The 16353-nt window shown below is 41.7% G+C and overlaps 1 protein-coding gene across 1 annotated transcript in view; it reads left to right on the top strand.

Annotated features, from left to right (window-relative positions):
* Positions 1 to 1155: 1155 nt before the first annotated feature.
* The window catches only part of SHQ1 (SHQ1, H/ACA ribonucleoprotein assembly factor), a 101601-nt gene continuing 86403 nt past the window's right edge, over positions 1156 to 16353 (top strand). The window contains exons 1-4 of the mRNA XM_047097247.1: positions 1156 to 1364; positions 5831 to 5895; positions 8344 to 8466; positions 9683 to 9843. Coding sequence (XP_046953203.1) covers positions 1222 to 1364; positions 5831 to 5895; positions 8344 to 8466; positions 9683 to 9843 — 492 coding nt within the window. The 5' untranslated portion in view covers positions 1156 to 1221. The remainder of the gene's footprint in view (positions 1365 to 5830; positions 5896 to 8343; positions 8467 to 9682; positions 9844 to 16353) is intronic.

The raw sequence follows: 16353 nt of genomic DNA, 5'->3' as shown, positions 1-16353 counted from the left end.
GGGTCCTAATTAATTTTTAAGATTCATAAAAATTGGAGGTTGAAAAGGCTTTTGAAGTTATCTGGTCCACTACCACAGAGATGACTCTTACCCCTTTTCCATTGACATTTAAAACCAGGAGGTAAATACTATTTCCTGGACTAATCTAGTTTCTGGTGGAATAACAGCAAATACAACAAGAAGAAGCAAGGCCAAGGGACTAAGTAGGGAAAGATGGACATCAGTGGGACGGGTACTGGGAGAGTATGAGGAGCATAGACTAAAGTGTACAGAGAAAAGTGAGAAAAGGAAAGAAGGGATATGGAGGTACAGCAATTTGTCAATTCAGGCACTAACAGGGTTTAAGAGTCAACGTCCTGGGTTCTGGTAATTGTAAGATGTATGATTATAAGATACAGTGCTTAACCTCTCTTGACTCGTGTTCTTTGAAACTCATAGTAGAGATTAAACGAGGTTAGGGAGATGGACGATCTGTATACGAGAAAACTACTCAAGGAAATCGGAAGGGGAAAGAAAGTAGCAGATAAAGAGAGGGAGAGGGAAAGGGAGGGGAAGAGAAATGGGCAGTGAAACACGGAGGGGGGGCTGGAGAAAGGGGGAATTGCGGACAAGGCAGGTGAGAACTAAGGAAACCACAGTAACGACGCTGCTGTGGCTTCTGCGGTGACTGCTTCCATACAAGGAGCGTTGACAACTTGCCAGGTACCTTGTTAGAGCTTTACTTACGTAATATCATGTTATCTTCACATCTCTGCGGGGTTAGTGTTAGTGCCATTTTATCGAAAAGTTATCCGAAGCATGGGGACGTTTTGTAACTTCCCTAAGGTCTTAAGCTGAGAGGTGGCCGAGAAGGGATTCGAACGCAGGTCTGTCTACCTCCAAGGCCAGTGAGGTTAAAATTAATCTCTTAGGATTTCGAAACAGGGTTGGTGGGTCTAAGGAGGATTCTAGTCCCGGTTTTTCCAAGTTTTGACCTTAGTTCCATTTCTGCGGTCAAATCCCCACGCTCCGCGCCCTTTCTCCACTAACAGCGTCCAGTCTCCATGGAGATCGGCGTGGGGCGGGACTTCCTGCCTCACGCGCAAACACTTCCGTCTGGAGCCGGAAGCGCCTTGGCTACGAGACCCAGTCTCCCGCGTGGGTACTTACTGGGGAGTTTGAGTGGCGGGACTGCGGCGACCGTGAGTGTAAGTGGCTGGGACACCTGAGTCCGGCGCGGCCATGCTGACCCCCGCGTTCGACCTCAGCCAGGACCCCGACTTCCTTACCGTCGCCATCCGCGTGCCCTACGCCCGGGTCTCCGAGTTTGACGTCTACTTCGAGGGGGTCGACTTTAAGTTCTACGCCAAGCCGTACTTTCTCAGGCGAGTTCTCTGTGTCCGGCCCTAGAAAGAATGTATTTAGGGGATTGATTCGTTGATTGATCTTTCATCTCCCAGTTACTCTTGAGATAACTGTTTACCGAGGAAAGAAGAAAGAGCGAGGGATTTAATGATTGCCTTTTCCCGAGATTTCCGCGGCTTCTTTCAGTGCTGAGGAAATGACCTCGTCAGAAGTGCATTCCACGTGTTGTACAAGCTCATTCCGTTCTTAAACTTTGTTAAATCCCCACCGTAAAAAAGATTTCGAGCCATTATAAGACCTGGCGTTTGGGATCTTGTAACGTCTGCAGTTTCTGTCCTACCGCCCTAGTTCTCGTACCTTTTTACTGTTGTTATTGCCCTGCGTTGGTCCTCCTACCCTATCCCCTGCTCCAGGACGGTGCGCGCTGACTTCCCAACTGACCAGTCCTTTTGACTTTTATCAGTCGACCTTCTGCTTAAGAGTTGTGTCGACGCTTGGCGGGCCGCTCCCTACTTCCTGATATTCTCTCCTTTCTTTGCCCCCTTGACACCAAATTAACCTCGTTCTCCTACCTCCTCCTAACTTGTCTGATTTTGCCCTTTGGTTGCGGTTGTCGTGCTTTCGCAGTGAGGGCCCTTCATCACAACCTGTTTGCATTTTTTCCTTACAGAACCATGACAAAAGTAGCAACAGCTCCGTGGGCTCACTTTAACGCATAAAGGCGTATTATGTGTATTTGTGTGTATTATCCCATTTGACCTGGGCAGCGAGAGCTCCTTGGAAATAGGCATTGATTGATATTAGCTTCTTTTTACAGAAGACACTGCAGATTTTTCTTCCTAAAACATTGTCAACCCCTTTCCCTTTCCTGCTACATAAAATCCATTCTCCTAATCTTTCTAATTCAAGTGTAGCTGTAGCCTACCTTTTCTGCCCAAGTACTTTCCTAATAAACCTTGCTCTTGAGTCAAACTCGTTCCTTCACTGGGTGGGAAACCGTTTTGCTCAGATTCCGATTAAGCCCTGACTTAACTTGCATATACTGCACTTTCCTGTTTCTTTATTCATTTGTTCCTTTGATTTATTTATACCAGGCTGGGTTTTAGGTATTGGAGGTGTAGTGGTGTCTCATATAGTTTACATTCTAATGGGGAGAGAACAGCAATAAACGAACAAGTAAAGGTATGACTCCAAATTGTGATAAGTGCTCTGAAGGGAAGTGCACGGAAAGAAAATAAAGGGGATCCTGTTGAAATGTAAAGTGGCCCCGGGAAAGACTTTGAAGAAGTGATATTTAAGGCAGGACATGAAGAATGGGAAGTAGATGGTGATGGTGGTAGCAAACATGTAGTGAATTTTCACTTCAGGTTAATACTTTATGTGGATTATCTCATTTGATTTTAGGACAGTCCTACAACATAGTTTCTGTTGTTAACTCATGTCACAGATGAGGTATCAGAGGCTCAGAGAAAAGATGTTAAATGTGATAGGAATGTAAAATTAAATACAATAATAGGAGTTTCAAGGTAAAAACCATTTTGCCTAAGTTTGGGAGTCTTGATGAAGCCCAAATAAGAGGTTATTTGTGAAGTACTTTAAAGAGTATTCTTTACACCAATTCATCCATTCCTTGAGTAGCAGGGACTGGGGAGTTGGGCACACCTGCGTCTCAGCACGCTTAACAGTTCTGGCACTTACAGCAAATTATGCTGTCTCAGTTTCCTAATCTTTACAATGGGACTAATATTAGTGATCGTACAGAGCTGATGTGAGGATTGATATAATGGATGCATAGTTTTTATTGCCGTGCCCATATGTTCAGTAAACAGTAGATATTTATTATAAGGGCATATTGTTCTAGTTATCTGTTGTTGCATAACCAATCAAATAGTGTTTTAAAACAACAGTTATCTAACTCTCTTGCCCTGGTTGTACCTCAGGAATTTGGTAAGAGCCTGGCCAAGCTGTTCTGACTTGAGATCTTTAATTCAGTTGTAGTCATATATTGGCTGGACCTGGAACAGTGAGGGCCAAAGCAGGTGGGGACTGGTGGAGTGGCTGGGGCACAGCCTCTCTCTTTGTGTACTCTCAGGACTCCCTGTGTGGTGTGTTTGCATGGTCTAGTTTGATTCCTTTGTGGGGGGTGGGGGGGTGGAGCTGAAAGTTTCAAAAGCCAAGTATTCCGGGGGACAAGGCAGGTTCATATCATTTATGACCTAACCTCAGAAATCACACTGTCATTTCTGTTCCATTTTATTGGCCCCAAGGCCACTCAGTTTAAACAACAACAACAACAACAACAACAAAAACCTAGTTAATTAATTTTTATTTTAATTCCAGTATATTTAATATACATTGTTATATTAGTTTCAGGTATACAATATAGTGATTGAGCAATTTTGCATGTTACTTAGTGCTCATCATGATAAATGTGCTCTTAATCCCTTTCACCTATTTAATTCAGTCCCCCCCCCCCCAACCATTGGTTTGTTCTCTTTGGTTAAGAGTCTGTTTTTTGGTTTGTCTCTTTTTTGTTTTCCCTTTGTTTTGTTTGTTAAATTACACATATGAATGGAATATGGGATTTGTCTTTCTCTGACTTTGCTTAGCATTATACTCTAGATGCATCCATGTTGTTGGACATGGCAAGATTTCATTCTTTTCTATGGCTGCATAATATTCCATACTTCTATGGCTGAGCAAATATATATATATATGTGTGTGTGTGTGTGTGTTTTATATATATGTATATACATATGTATATGTGTATACATGTACACACACACTGCAACTTATTCATTCATTTATCCATGGACATTTGCAAGCTCACTCAGTTTTAGGGGGAGGGGACATAGACCCCACAGTTGGGAGGAGTGATGTGAGATGGGCCATCTTTGAAAATACAGTTGGCTACAGTACAGCAGAGGTGAATAAAACCTCCTCACTCCTCTGCTTGGGAAACTGAGAGTCTATCAGGGGTAGCAGATCTGTGGATAAACAGGATTTCACTCTTATGCAGTAAGAATTTAACTCTATACTTACAAAGAATTTAGGAGAAGAACATTGGTATTAATAGCTTACATTTTTGGAATGCTTACCTACTTCACAGTAATAACCTCTTCTTGCAGTAACTCTGGGGGAGATCTGTTATTTCTCACTTTTTACAGATGAAGTGTATGAGCTTCGAAGTTGATTAACTTATACAAAAAAAGTTGGAGAGATGGCGAATGGCAGAGCTGGAACTCAGTTCAGATTCTGAAAGTGAAGTTAGTGTTTGTAACCATTAAAACAAGCTAGTTTATCCATAAACGGACTTCTTATGTTGGACTTAGAAAGGATTTTGGTTTGGAAACTGCATTGTAGCTCCAGGAAGCATTAAGATCAAAGTTAACTAGGTTGTGAAGCCCCGGGCCTTTGGGACCTGCCAAGTTTTGTTATTGTTGTTGTTGTTGTTATTATAATGTTAGAATAGGAAGCATATGAATAGGAGATGTGGGAGGAAAGGAGCCTCACATTTTAAGTTTGGAATGGAATGGAGCTGGTCTCATATGTGGTACTCATGAGTGTAAATTATTGAGTTGATGTCAGGCAGCCATGAAAACTTTTTCACTAGAAAAGTGACACTCTGATTTCTATTTAATTTTTTAAAGTCTGTTTCAGTGTTTATTTATTTTTGAGAGAGAGAGAGAGAGAGAGCCCAAGTTGGGGAGTGGCAGAGAGAGGGAGACACAGAATCCGGAGCAGGCTCCAGGCTTTGAGCTGTCAACACAGAATCTGATGCGGAGCTTGAACCCACAAACACTGAGATCATGACCTGAGCCGAAGTTGGGCACTTAAACCCACTGAGCCACCCAGGCGCCCCTGATTTCTATTTTAGAAAAATTCTTTTGGGACCTCTGTGGAAGACGCGACTGAACCAGAGTAAAACTGGAAACAGGGAAATCAGTTCATTTCCTTTACAGTGAAAGGGGGAAAATCCCTGTATAGTAATAATGAGAGTTGAGAAAAACTTTTGTTTTTTGCTTTTTTTTTTAAAGTATTAATTTGCCCCAAATAAACAATTGGTTTTGTTGTTTCTTTATTGTTTTCCATTTTAAAAATGCTTTTGGGAGGGAGGGGAGCCATTTAGTATACCTTTTTGGAGTCCCTGCTGTATCAGGCACCAGGTATATGATAATGCCCTTACTCATTAGGAAGACGAAAGTACTGTAGAAATAGTGATGACTAATATTTATTGTGGTTTTTCTTTTTAAGCATCGCTTTTATTGGTGACTAGGGAGTATTCAGACAGAAAGATGAGGCAGCTGTGATTTCTTTTATCTTAGCTAGGGAAGAAATGTAAGTTATTTAGTTTGCAAGATGTTAAAGAAATGCTGAAGAATTGCCTTTTAAAATGGTTGATAGATTTCAGTGGTAAACGTACTATCATTGATGGTCACTTATACTCTGTAATTTAAGGACTTGATGTAACCTATTAAATCTGCAGATTAACCCTTCCTGGAAGAGTTGTAGAAAATGGAAGTGAACAGGGATCCTATGATGCGGATAAAGGTATTGCCTTTGGAATTTTGTTACTTTTTTTCTTTGGATTCTTCATGTTAGAATAAGTACATCATAATCTTTCAAGATACTATGGGGACCTTTAGATGTATTGCAAATGCACACTTCTTTGTTTCTTAACGCCCCATGCCTATTGTTCATGGATTTCTTGACAATTACAATTTCCTCAGTCCTGTAAAGTACTTCACAGTATTCTTTAAAGTTACTTAAATACCCTGTTTCTGTTTCCTAGGTGTTTTATTTTCTACTTCTTCTACTTTGAATAAGAGTTTAAAAGTTAGATTATGTGGGGGGTGCCTGGGGGGGCTCAGTTGGTTAAGCGACTGACTCTTGATTTCAGCTCAGATCATGATCTCACGGTTGGAGAGTTTGAGCCTCACGCAGGACTCTGTGCTAACAGCAGAGCATGCTTGGCATTCTCTTTTTCTCCCTCTCTCTCTGCCCCTCCCCCGCCCAATAATAAATAAACTTTTTAAAAAAGTTAGATTATATGAGAAAAGATGTGGATGATTTTTGGAAGCTGCAAATCAAATTTTTCTTGTATACTTTTTAAAGTTAATAACAGGTAAGTGAGAAACTGTTCAAAGGTGGCAATTAAAGGCCGACTGCATTTTCTTCTCATGATTGATAAGCCCTTCAGTTTAGCTAGTGTCGAAACCATTTATTTTCCTTTTGTAGATGCCTCTGGATTTTTCTTTATCAGTGAATCTGGAATAAGAATACCCTGTATAGTCTTGTGTAATTTATTAAGTGAATATTTCTTGACCTCAGTAAACTAGGGTAAGAGAGGAAGGATGGCATGAAAGTTAAATGACAAAGTTATAACCCATAATACAATGTAATTAATGTGATAATGAAATAGGAAACTGCCTTTCTAGGTAGTAAGTGTGCTTTTAATTGCAGGGAAGTTGCATACTGAAACAAATTTATTAAATTTCAAAAGTACCCAGGGATTTAGGAAGCTGCACCTGTGGGTTTGGATTGAGTTGTTTTTGATATATACTTGACTTTCATACAGCGTGGGTTTGAACTGTGCAGATCCACTTATATGCGGATTTTTTTTTGATACGGTATTGTGTTGTAAATGTATTTTCCGTACGATTTTTTTTTTTTAATTTTTTTTTTCAACGTTTATTTATTTTTGGGACAGAGAGAGACAGAGCATGAACGGGGGAGGGGCAGAGAGAGAGGGAGACACAGAATCGGAAACAGGCTCCAGGCTCTGAGCCGTCAGCACAGAGCCCGACGCGGGGCTCGAACTCACGGACCGCGAGATCGTGACCTGGCTGAAGTCTGACGCTTAACCGACTGCGCCACCCAGGCGCCCCCCGTACGATTTTTTTTAACAACATTTTCTTTTCTCTTTAGTGTAAGGGCACAGCATTTAATGTATACAATATACAGAATATGTGTTAATCAACAGTTTATGTTATTGATACGGCTTCTAATCAACAGTAGACTATTCATAGTTAGCTTTTGGGGGAGTCAAAAGTTAAACAGATTTTTGACTGGGTGGGGGTTCATATCCCTAAGCTCCATTTTGTTCAAGGGTCAACTGTATTGAAATATGTTTAAGTGCAATGAAAAAGGTAAAAAATATTTTAAATTCACAGTAGTAAATAATGTAAGAAGTCTATGGGGTAGCCTCGATGAAGTGATAAACCTAGTCAGGGAAAGGAAAGAAGTGCATAGGTAGAATTTGAGTCTGTCTTAGACTTTGGGGATATGTCTCTTGAGATCTCAGATAGCTTTTTAAGCTATAATTGCTTTAAGATTTTGTGAATTTTTGAAATTGCTGCTATTCATTGGATTAGATATCTTGATTTTTCTTTCCTAGTTCAGAAATAAATCTTATAAGTAGTTATGGGCTAATTCTAAGCTACTGCCTTCTCAGGTCATTGAGTTTTAGAGGTTTTGGCTTGGACTTTTAATATTATCAGTAGGTTAAGGGGATACTGTGTAAGACTAAAGCATTCTGCAGTTTTAGCAGATTAATTTCTTATACAGGTGACAGCTGAATCAGTGATTCTGAAAAACCCTACTTGAGCCTTTTTCTTTTTTTCCCAAGGTTTTTTTTTTTTTTTTTTTAATATTTATTTTATTTTTGAGTGAGAAACAGAGCGGGAGCAGGGGAGGGGCAGAGAGAGAGGGAGACACAGAACCTGAAGTAGGCTCCAGGTTCTGAACTGTCAGCACAGAGCCCAATGTGGGGCTTGAACTCACGAACCGCGAGATCATGACCTGAGCTGAAGTCAGACACTTAACCTACTGAGCCACCCAGGGGCCCAAGCCTTTTTCTATCCTGATTTTTATTCACTGTATAACAAGGGCATAATTTTGGAGCCCTATGAAATAGGAATACATATTTCTTGGATGTATTTGTGTGAAGTCTTTGATTTTTTTTAATAGAGCTAAGTATAAAACAAATTTATCTTTAAGGAATTTTTACCATTCGATTGCCGAAAGAAACTCCTGGCCAGCATTTTGAGGGACTGAACATGTTAACTGCTCTTCTGGCACCAAGAAAATCCAGGACTGCCAAACCACTTGTGGAAGAAATAGGTATGTTTTTTGTAGTTAAGAAGAAATAAAGATAAACAGAAAATTTGGAGTGCTTTGTGTTTCTGGGGGAAGAGGGATATAGCAAATAGGAAATGGGAGAAAATGGTTCCGGTGACAAGATAAGGACATCACATGAAAATAAAACTAGCTCATTTGGTGACATATTATTTCATTTATTATTTATTTATTTATTAAACATTTATTTATCTTTGAGAGAGAGAGAGAGAACATGAGTGGGGGACGGGCAGAGAGAGAGAGGGAGACACAGAATTCGAAGCAAGCTCCAGGCTTCAAGTTGTCAGCCAGAGCCCAACACAAAGTTCAGACTTGTGAACTGCAAGATCTATCAAGACCTTAGCGGAAGTTGGACGCTTTACCAACTGAGTCACCCAGGTGCCCCGGTGACATATAATTTAAAGACAAACACATTACTGACTCAGTGTGTCAGTCACATTTTTGGACTAGTTAAAACAGCATCTCTGTCTTTTGCAAAGTAATGGCCTCTTGAGCTTTGATCAAAAGTTTATAAATTCAATGAGTTACATAAAATGAATACCGCCTAGGTCAAGAAATGGAATGTTTCCAATACCCTGGAATCCTACCCTGTGCCTCCTCCTGGTCCCTTCTTCCTCCCTCCTCTGCAGTGTTACTGCTACCTTCAGTTTTGCCTGTTTTTGAATTGTGTATATAACTCAGGCAGTATGTGTTCTTTTTTGTATGGCTTCTTTCACTTAATATTCTTGTGAGGTTTTTCCATCTATAGCTGAGGTTTGTTTGCTTTCATTGCATTTATTATTTATACATCTGACTCTTGAGGGCCTTCGGATTGGTTCCTTTTTTTGGGGGGAAGCTATGAAAAATAGTGGGGTTGGGGCACCTAAGTGGCTCATTTGGTTAAACATCTGATGATGGCTCAGGTCATGATCTCACGATTCGTGGGTTGGAGCCCCACGTTGGGCTCTGTGCTGACAACTGGGAGCATGGAGCTTGCTTCAGATTCTGTGTCTCCTCCCTCTCTGCTCCTCCCCCGCTTGTTCCCGTGCCCTCTCCCTCTGTCTCTCAAAATTAAACGTTAAAATTTTACAAATAATGAGGTTATGTATATTCTTTTACATACCTTTCAGTGCATGTGGGCAGGCATTTTTTATACTTTTTCCCCTCCAAGTTGTACCTAGGAAACCCAGTACTTGAATAAATTAATATTTAACACATTCAGGTGCTTCTGAAGTTTCTGAGGGAGGAGTAGAAGCTGAGGATGAAGAGTTTGACTGGGAAATTGAACAGGTCCCCTATGAAGAGGTATCAGAAAGTGCTCTGAATCCACAGTGCCACTATGGATTTGGAAATTTACGATCCGGAGTGTTTCAGCGGTTACAGGTACGGTTTCTTTCTAAAAGATCTTGTTGTATAGGGTTTTACCATTTTGATATTTTAATTTCAGTTCTGCTCCTACTTGGAGATCTTTAATGAAGATTATAGGAGGTGATGTATTCAGAGCACAAGTCACAGCTGCTTCTCTGTAGTGATTACACACGTTTGTTCCTTTCCATTGCATTGGTGGTTCTGCCCAGTCACACTGTGCTTACAGATGTCAGATGTCCTGTTACTTTCTTTTTTCTCCACTTCATTCAGTATTCTAGACATGAAGTTTCCAAAACACAAAACGGAACTCCTCTTTCCTCATACTTAACTGCGAATCTTTGTGTTACACTTCTGAAAGATGAAAATGATTACGTGATGTTTTATAACTATAAATGAGAGAGAATGTTCCCGGTGAGAATGAATTTGTGTCTTTTGATCGAATTGTTTAGTTCTTGGTGTACAGTGGGCACTTGTGTCTGTTTACTCTTGGTGGGGGTTGAATGTAATCTCTTGTTAGAACCCAATCGTTTGTCACTTAGGCTAAAAAGGAATGACATCAGTCTCTCTTCCTCAAAAAACATAGGAAATTCCGCTTTATTTTAGTTTATGAGGGGAGAATGAAATGGAGAGGAGAGATTTTGAACTATTTTGTACCTGTGTTGTTTTATAGAAAATGCCTCCCTAGAATGTTATATGATGGAAAGTATTTTTTTTTTTTTTCAGCGTTTATTTATTTTTGGGACAGAGAGAGACAGAGCATGAACGGGGGAGGGGCAGAGAGAGAGGGAGACACAGAATCGGAAACAGGTTCCAGGCTCTGAGCCATCAGCCCAGAGCCCGACGCGGGGCTCGAACTCACGGACCGCGAGATCGTGACCTGGCTGAAGTCGGACGCTTAACCGACTGCGCCACCCAGGCGCCCCTGATGGAAAGTATTTCTGAACCATTAGCTTGGAGTTTTGTTTCATTTTGTTTTGTTTGAATTTTAAATGAAAGAAATCGTAACAGACAACTTTTTTTTTTTTTTTTTTCTCAATCCCTATCTGGGCAGAGGACATGAAATCTCTTTAGGCTGTAGTTTATTATAGTAAGACATATTTGAATTTACTAAAGAAGGGTTTACCTATGTTTTAGTCCCACTTCAGCTGCTTAGATTTGGGGTGATAGGCCAGTTATTTGATCATAAACAAGTCTTGTCTCCTCTTTATCAAATAGGGATAAATTTACTCATCTACATTGTAATAGCATTTAGAAAACTTAGGAGATGCTGCATTATAAAAACTCTTTGAAAAAGAATAGGATGCTAGAAAGACTTCTGCCTATGAAAATATAAAATGCTCTCCAGACTCTTTAAAGAGAACAAAATTGGGATTTACTTGAGCAAATAATGCTGATTAGATACTCCCTTCAAAACCCTTATATGCTTTTTTCCCTGAATTACGGTCTCTCCATAGTCTCTCTCCCCAATCACATTTTCTGGTCATCTCTGAGGTAGTTAGAGTCCATTTTGTCTACAGCGCTAACTACAGTGCATGGACCTCACTGTTTAGCTGAGAGCTACTTTGTGGTCCATCACTTGGGGTGTACCTGTGTGAAGCTCTAAATGAATGCTAATACAAGTCAAGCAGGCCAAGTACAGATTGTACATTCAGATGGATCATCATTTCTGAGGCGAGGGCACTTGCTTTCTTGCTGCTGCCGTTGAGGGGAGAGCCTTTCAAGGGATTTCTGCCAGGTTGCTGAGAAGATGCTGGAATGCCATAACGTAAGCCTAGGCCAAGTCCTTTAGGTCCCAAGTTCTTGTATCTGTTGGAAATGTTCAATAAGTAATTTAGATTTATTTTTAAAAATGTTATGAGATATTCTCTGGGTCTTTCTGAATGTCTTAACTAAGGCACCAAATCTCTGGGCACCTATCACCCAGCTTTAAAAATAAATGTCAGCATAGTTAGAGCCCCTGATTACATCATTCTGTTTCCCCTCAGAAATGAAACACTGAATTTGATGTTCATGATTCTCGAGCCTTTAGCTTGATGATCTAAAATCATTAAAATGTTCAAATTTGAACTGAATGAGCATTGCTGTTCTAAGCTGTTTGAATGCATATTTTCTTCAACAGAGGAAAAAAAGAGAGCCATGGATGTGAACAAGCCCTGAGGGGTGATGTAACTGGTAACTAGTGGTGCAGGCTTATAACCCATGTCTGTAGTAACGGGGTAACAGAAAGTTCTCAAAGTAAACATTTTTGTGTGTTTAGTTTTGTGACAAAACCTGATCTGAATCGATGTCTTTATTATTATTTTTTTTTAACATTTATTTTTGAGTGGAGAGGGGGAACAGGAGGGGCAGAAAGAGGGAGACAGAGGATTGGAAGCAGAGTCTGCACTGTAAGCGCAGAGTCTGATGCGGGGGCTTGAACCCACGAGTTGTGAGATCATGAGCTGAGCCAAAGTCAAGTCGGCCCCTTAACCCACTGAGCCACCCAGGAGCCCCACTGATGTGAGTCTTTTATTAGTTTCTTAAATCCCGCTTAGTGTGCATATTGACAGATTTTGCCAGAGAAATAGTAATGCATTTGAATACAGGGTGCTGCCCCAGATTTAGAGGGGGTTAAATAAAATATGTAATGGGTGTGTACCAGTTAACTTCTCTAAATTCTTTAAAAGGTCTGGATGCTGAAGTTCGCTCCTCTCTAGGGGGACTTGAGTAACAGGTACTGGACTTCCCTGTCTGTGCATCAACAGCCAACAGCTACTGACTATGTCGCTGTGCCAGGCACTGTGCGGGGCTCTCGTGTGTATCTGTTCCATCCTGGCATCGTTGCTGTTACTTGTGCACCTTTTACCAGTGGACAAACCAGTAGATGTAGGTACTGGTTTTTCAAAATGATATACATATATTTTTTTATTGAATGATTTTTTTTTTAAATATAATTTATTGTCAAATTGGCTAACATACACTGCGTAAAGTGTGCTCTTGGTTTTGGGGGTAGATTCCTGTGACTCATTGCTTACGTACGATGCCCATTGCTCATCCCAACAAGTGCCCTCCTCAACGCCCATCACCCATTTTCTCCTCTCCTCCACCCTCCCCTCAAGATTGTATGTTCTAATGAATAAAACTAGAAGTTTGTGGTATTCTTCATGACCATTAAGGAATGAAAACTTTCAAAAATCCTCTGTGAACCAAAGGACACCCTCTCTGGGGTATTAACATAGGTGTGTTTTGTGCGATAGTGGCCCCCAAATCTCACATAATTGGTGTTCCTCGCAGAGTTGTTCTGCATTCATGACTGCTCTGTGTATGACACCACTACCCTGTGCTTAAAAACTGAGCGATCATTTGACTAAGGTTAGTGGTGTGGGTGTCTTTCTGCTAGTGAAGCAATGAGAAGAAGCTGGAGTGATTACTGCCTAAATACCTTTGAGAACATCTCTTCTGTTTTCAAGTGATGGACTTAAGAAACGTCAGCATTTTCTCAAAGAATGTTTTCTCACAAGTTTAGACTTTCTCTCATTCTGCCTTTGGATGAGAAAATATCCATGAAGTTTTGTTGATGGCTCATATTTTACTAGTTTTTCCACAGTCTCTTTTTCCCCCCCTTAAGTGAAAAATAGGTTTATTTTCTTTGATGATAAAAGCGATACATATTCATTATAAAAATATAACAAAGAAAGGAAACATCATTCGTAATTCCAAGACCCAGGTATCTGCTCTTAATCGAATAATTTAATCCTTCATGGTGGGGGGGGGATTTATAGTCGATGTTTTTTCCCCTCTGACCATGTACACGGCATATGCTTCGAAACTTCCATATTTCATACTGATAATGAGAAGAAAAAAGAAGTGGTATTTGCTGAAACATTCTTTTTAATGTATCTCTCCCCTCCCCATCCCTTTTTTCTTTCCTTTCTAAAACCGCTGCCAGCCGCCGGGGCGCCTTTGGAAAACTGCCCCGGCTGCTCAAAGTCAGGGCCTCACAACCGGCGTCAGGCGGTGGGGGCTGCCAGGAGCAACCATCCCAGAGTCTCTGGGCGCCAACCCAGCAAGCTCCCGGCACCGCCGCTGCCAGCAGCCACAGGACGCTGGCTGGCCGGCCCTTTTCCTTCCCGCAGCTGCACCAGGGACCCGAGGCTGTTGTCTCCAGGAGGCCTATTGGCCAGATGTGCACACAGTTCATTTTCTCCCTGGAGGGTCTCTGCCATAGCGATGCCAAAATTTAACATAAGCCTGATTTTCATCCTGCATGACCTTTTCTTGGCAATACCCACTTTAAATGGTTCAACTGACAGTGGCCGTAGCAGAATCACCGCTGTTCTGGTATGGCCGAACATTTCCCATCTTCTTATCTTTCTACCTTTGGTTGGTTGATGCCCTAGATGGATTTCTCTTCCCCCACGCTAACTTGGCTTTGTAGTTCCTTTCGGTTCCTCTTGAGAGTCTGGTTTGAACAGGGCCACTGTGTATGACCGTGTGTAGGACGAGCCTGGTGGGGCTTGTACTGCTGGGGATGTTCGTGTTCTTTGGGGTACAGACTGCATAGCTACATGTGGAGGCCCTGAGTCTGGAATCAAGAGGGGAGAGGAGGGAGAGAGGAAGGACAGCTGCATTCTTACTGTCTAATTCTTACTCTCATGAGAGCAGAGACCTGGTGTGTATATTTATTTCTGGGTCTCTAGCACCCCAGGCAGCCCCTCATACAGTATTTGCTGAATGAATGATTTAATACTGAAGGTCAGGAACAGTGCCAGGGATACAGTGAGGAAAAATATTGACCAGACTCCTGTCCTCATGGAATCTTCTAGTGGGAAGCTAGTCCGTAATCCTGTAAACAACAAATAAACTAGAGAATTTCAGATAGTGACAAGTGAAGGAATGGATGGGGTAATGTGGGAGACTGTGGGGTACTCCTTTGGTGAGGATGCCCAGAGAAGGCCTCTTTGAGGAGCGACATTTGCACTGAGTCTTGAATGGTGAGAAGTGTATTGTAAATGCAAAGTCTCAGCGTTTTAGAAAGGGAAGGAAGCCTGGTATGTGGCTTGGGGGATTTGAGCCAGAAGAGGAAGGTAGGAGGTGGGCATGAAGTACAGGACAGGGGCTAGATTGTGCAGAGCTGTGGGGAAAGTCTGGGTTTATTCTCAGTGCAATTAGTATTTTGAAATGCCTGTGGTTCCCTTAGTCCGTTTATCCTCTGAAATGTAGTTACCTACAGAAATTCCCAGATTCTACCCCATTTGTGACCTTATATCTGGTTCAGGTGAAGTAATGAAGCAGCACATTTTAATCCCTATTTTTCTCTTTTTATTGCTACTGGCAAGTGAGGACGTGGAAGGGGAAGGAGGACAGGTATTCCCAGTAGGAAGTTGGACAGTGAGTGCAGGGAACAGCATGGAACAGGGGGACACAGAGGAAGGAAGCTAATTATTGAATGTATTAAGCCTTGTACTTGATGCTTTACTCGTATTATTTCATTTAATCCCCATAACAGCCTGTGGTAGACAGAATGATGCTCCTTCCCTCCCCATTCCCTGGCATGTCTGTGTGTGCCAATCCCTGGAACATGTGAACATACTGCATTATGTGGCAGAAGGGACTTTGCACGTACAATTAAGTTAAGGATCTTACGATGGGGAGATTATCCGGCATTATCCAGGTGAGTCCTATCTAATTACAGGGCCTTTATAAGAAGGAGGTAAGACAGTCAAAGTGAAAAGAGAGAAGGCCACATGATGATGGAAGCTGAGGGAGGAAGGGCATTGTCATGGGACATTTTTTTAATATGCCTGCCAAGAAATGAGGAAGCTACCCTCCAAGATGAAAGAGGCAAAGCAACCGATTCTCCCTTAGAACCTTGAGAAGGAACCAGCTTTGCCTTCCCTTCATTTTAGCCCAATGAGACTGACTCTGGACTTGGGAGCTCCACACCTATAAGAGAATATATTTGTGTTGTGTTAAGGCGCTAAGTTTGTAGTAATTTGTTATAGCAGCAAGGGGAAACTAGTCCCCAGCCTCACGGTGGAGGTGTCACTAGACTCATTCACAGAAGGGAGGCTAAGATTCAGGGAGGATGCACAGTTAGACTGGAGCTGAGGTGTTTTGTTTTTTTTTTTTTAACTTTTTAATGTTTATTTTTAGTTTTGAGAGAGAGAGAGTGTGAGTGGAGGAGGGGCAGAGAAAGAGGGAGACGCAGAATCTGAAGCAGACTCCGGGGTCTGACCCCGACACAGGGCTCAAACTGAAGAACTGCAAGACCATGACCTCAGCTGAAATTGGACGCTTAACCGACTGAGCCACCCAGGCGCCCCTGGAGCTGGGTTTTAATTTCAGTTTGTCTGACTACAGATTCACATTTTTTTCTGCTTCATTGGGCTGCTTTCAGAAGTGAGTGAGTGAGTGAATGAGTACATGTATGGTATGTGCAAGGAACTCCTTGGGGCTAGTAGGGAAGCAAATGTGTGACTTAAGGGTGCTGGGAAGAAGGACTTGGGGTCCGTGGGCAGGAAACGGCTCTCATGGTAGCCATCT

The sequence above is a fragment of the Lynx rufus genome, unplaced genomic scaffold (genome assembly GCF_022079265.1).
Source record: "Lynx rufus isolate CCGP_SWC_20201006 ecotype Redwood Valley unplaced genomic scaffold, mLynRuf1.p SCAF_4, whole genome shotgun sequence".
NCBI lineage: Eukaryota > Metazoa > Chordata > Mammalia > Carnivora > Felidae > Lynx > Lynx rufus.
This window is presented reverse-complemented; position numbering and strand designations above follow the sequence as displayed.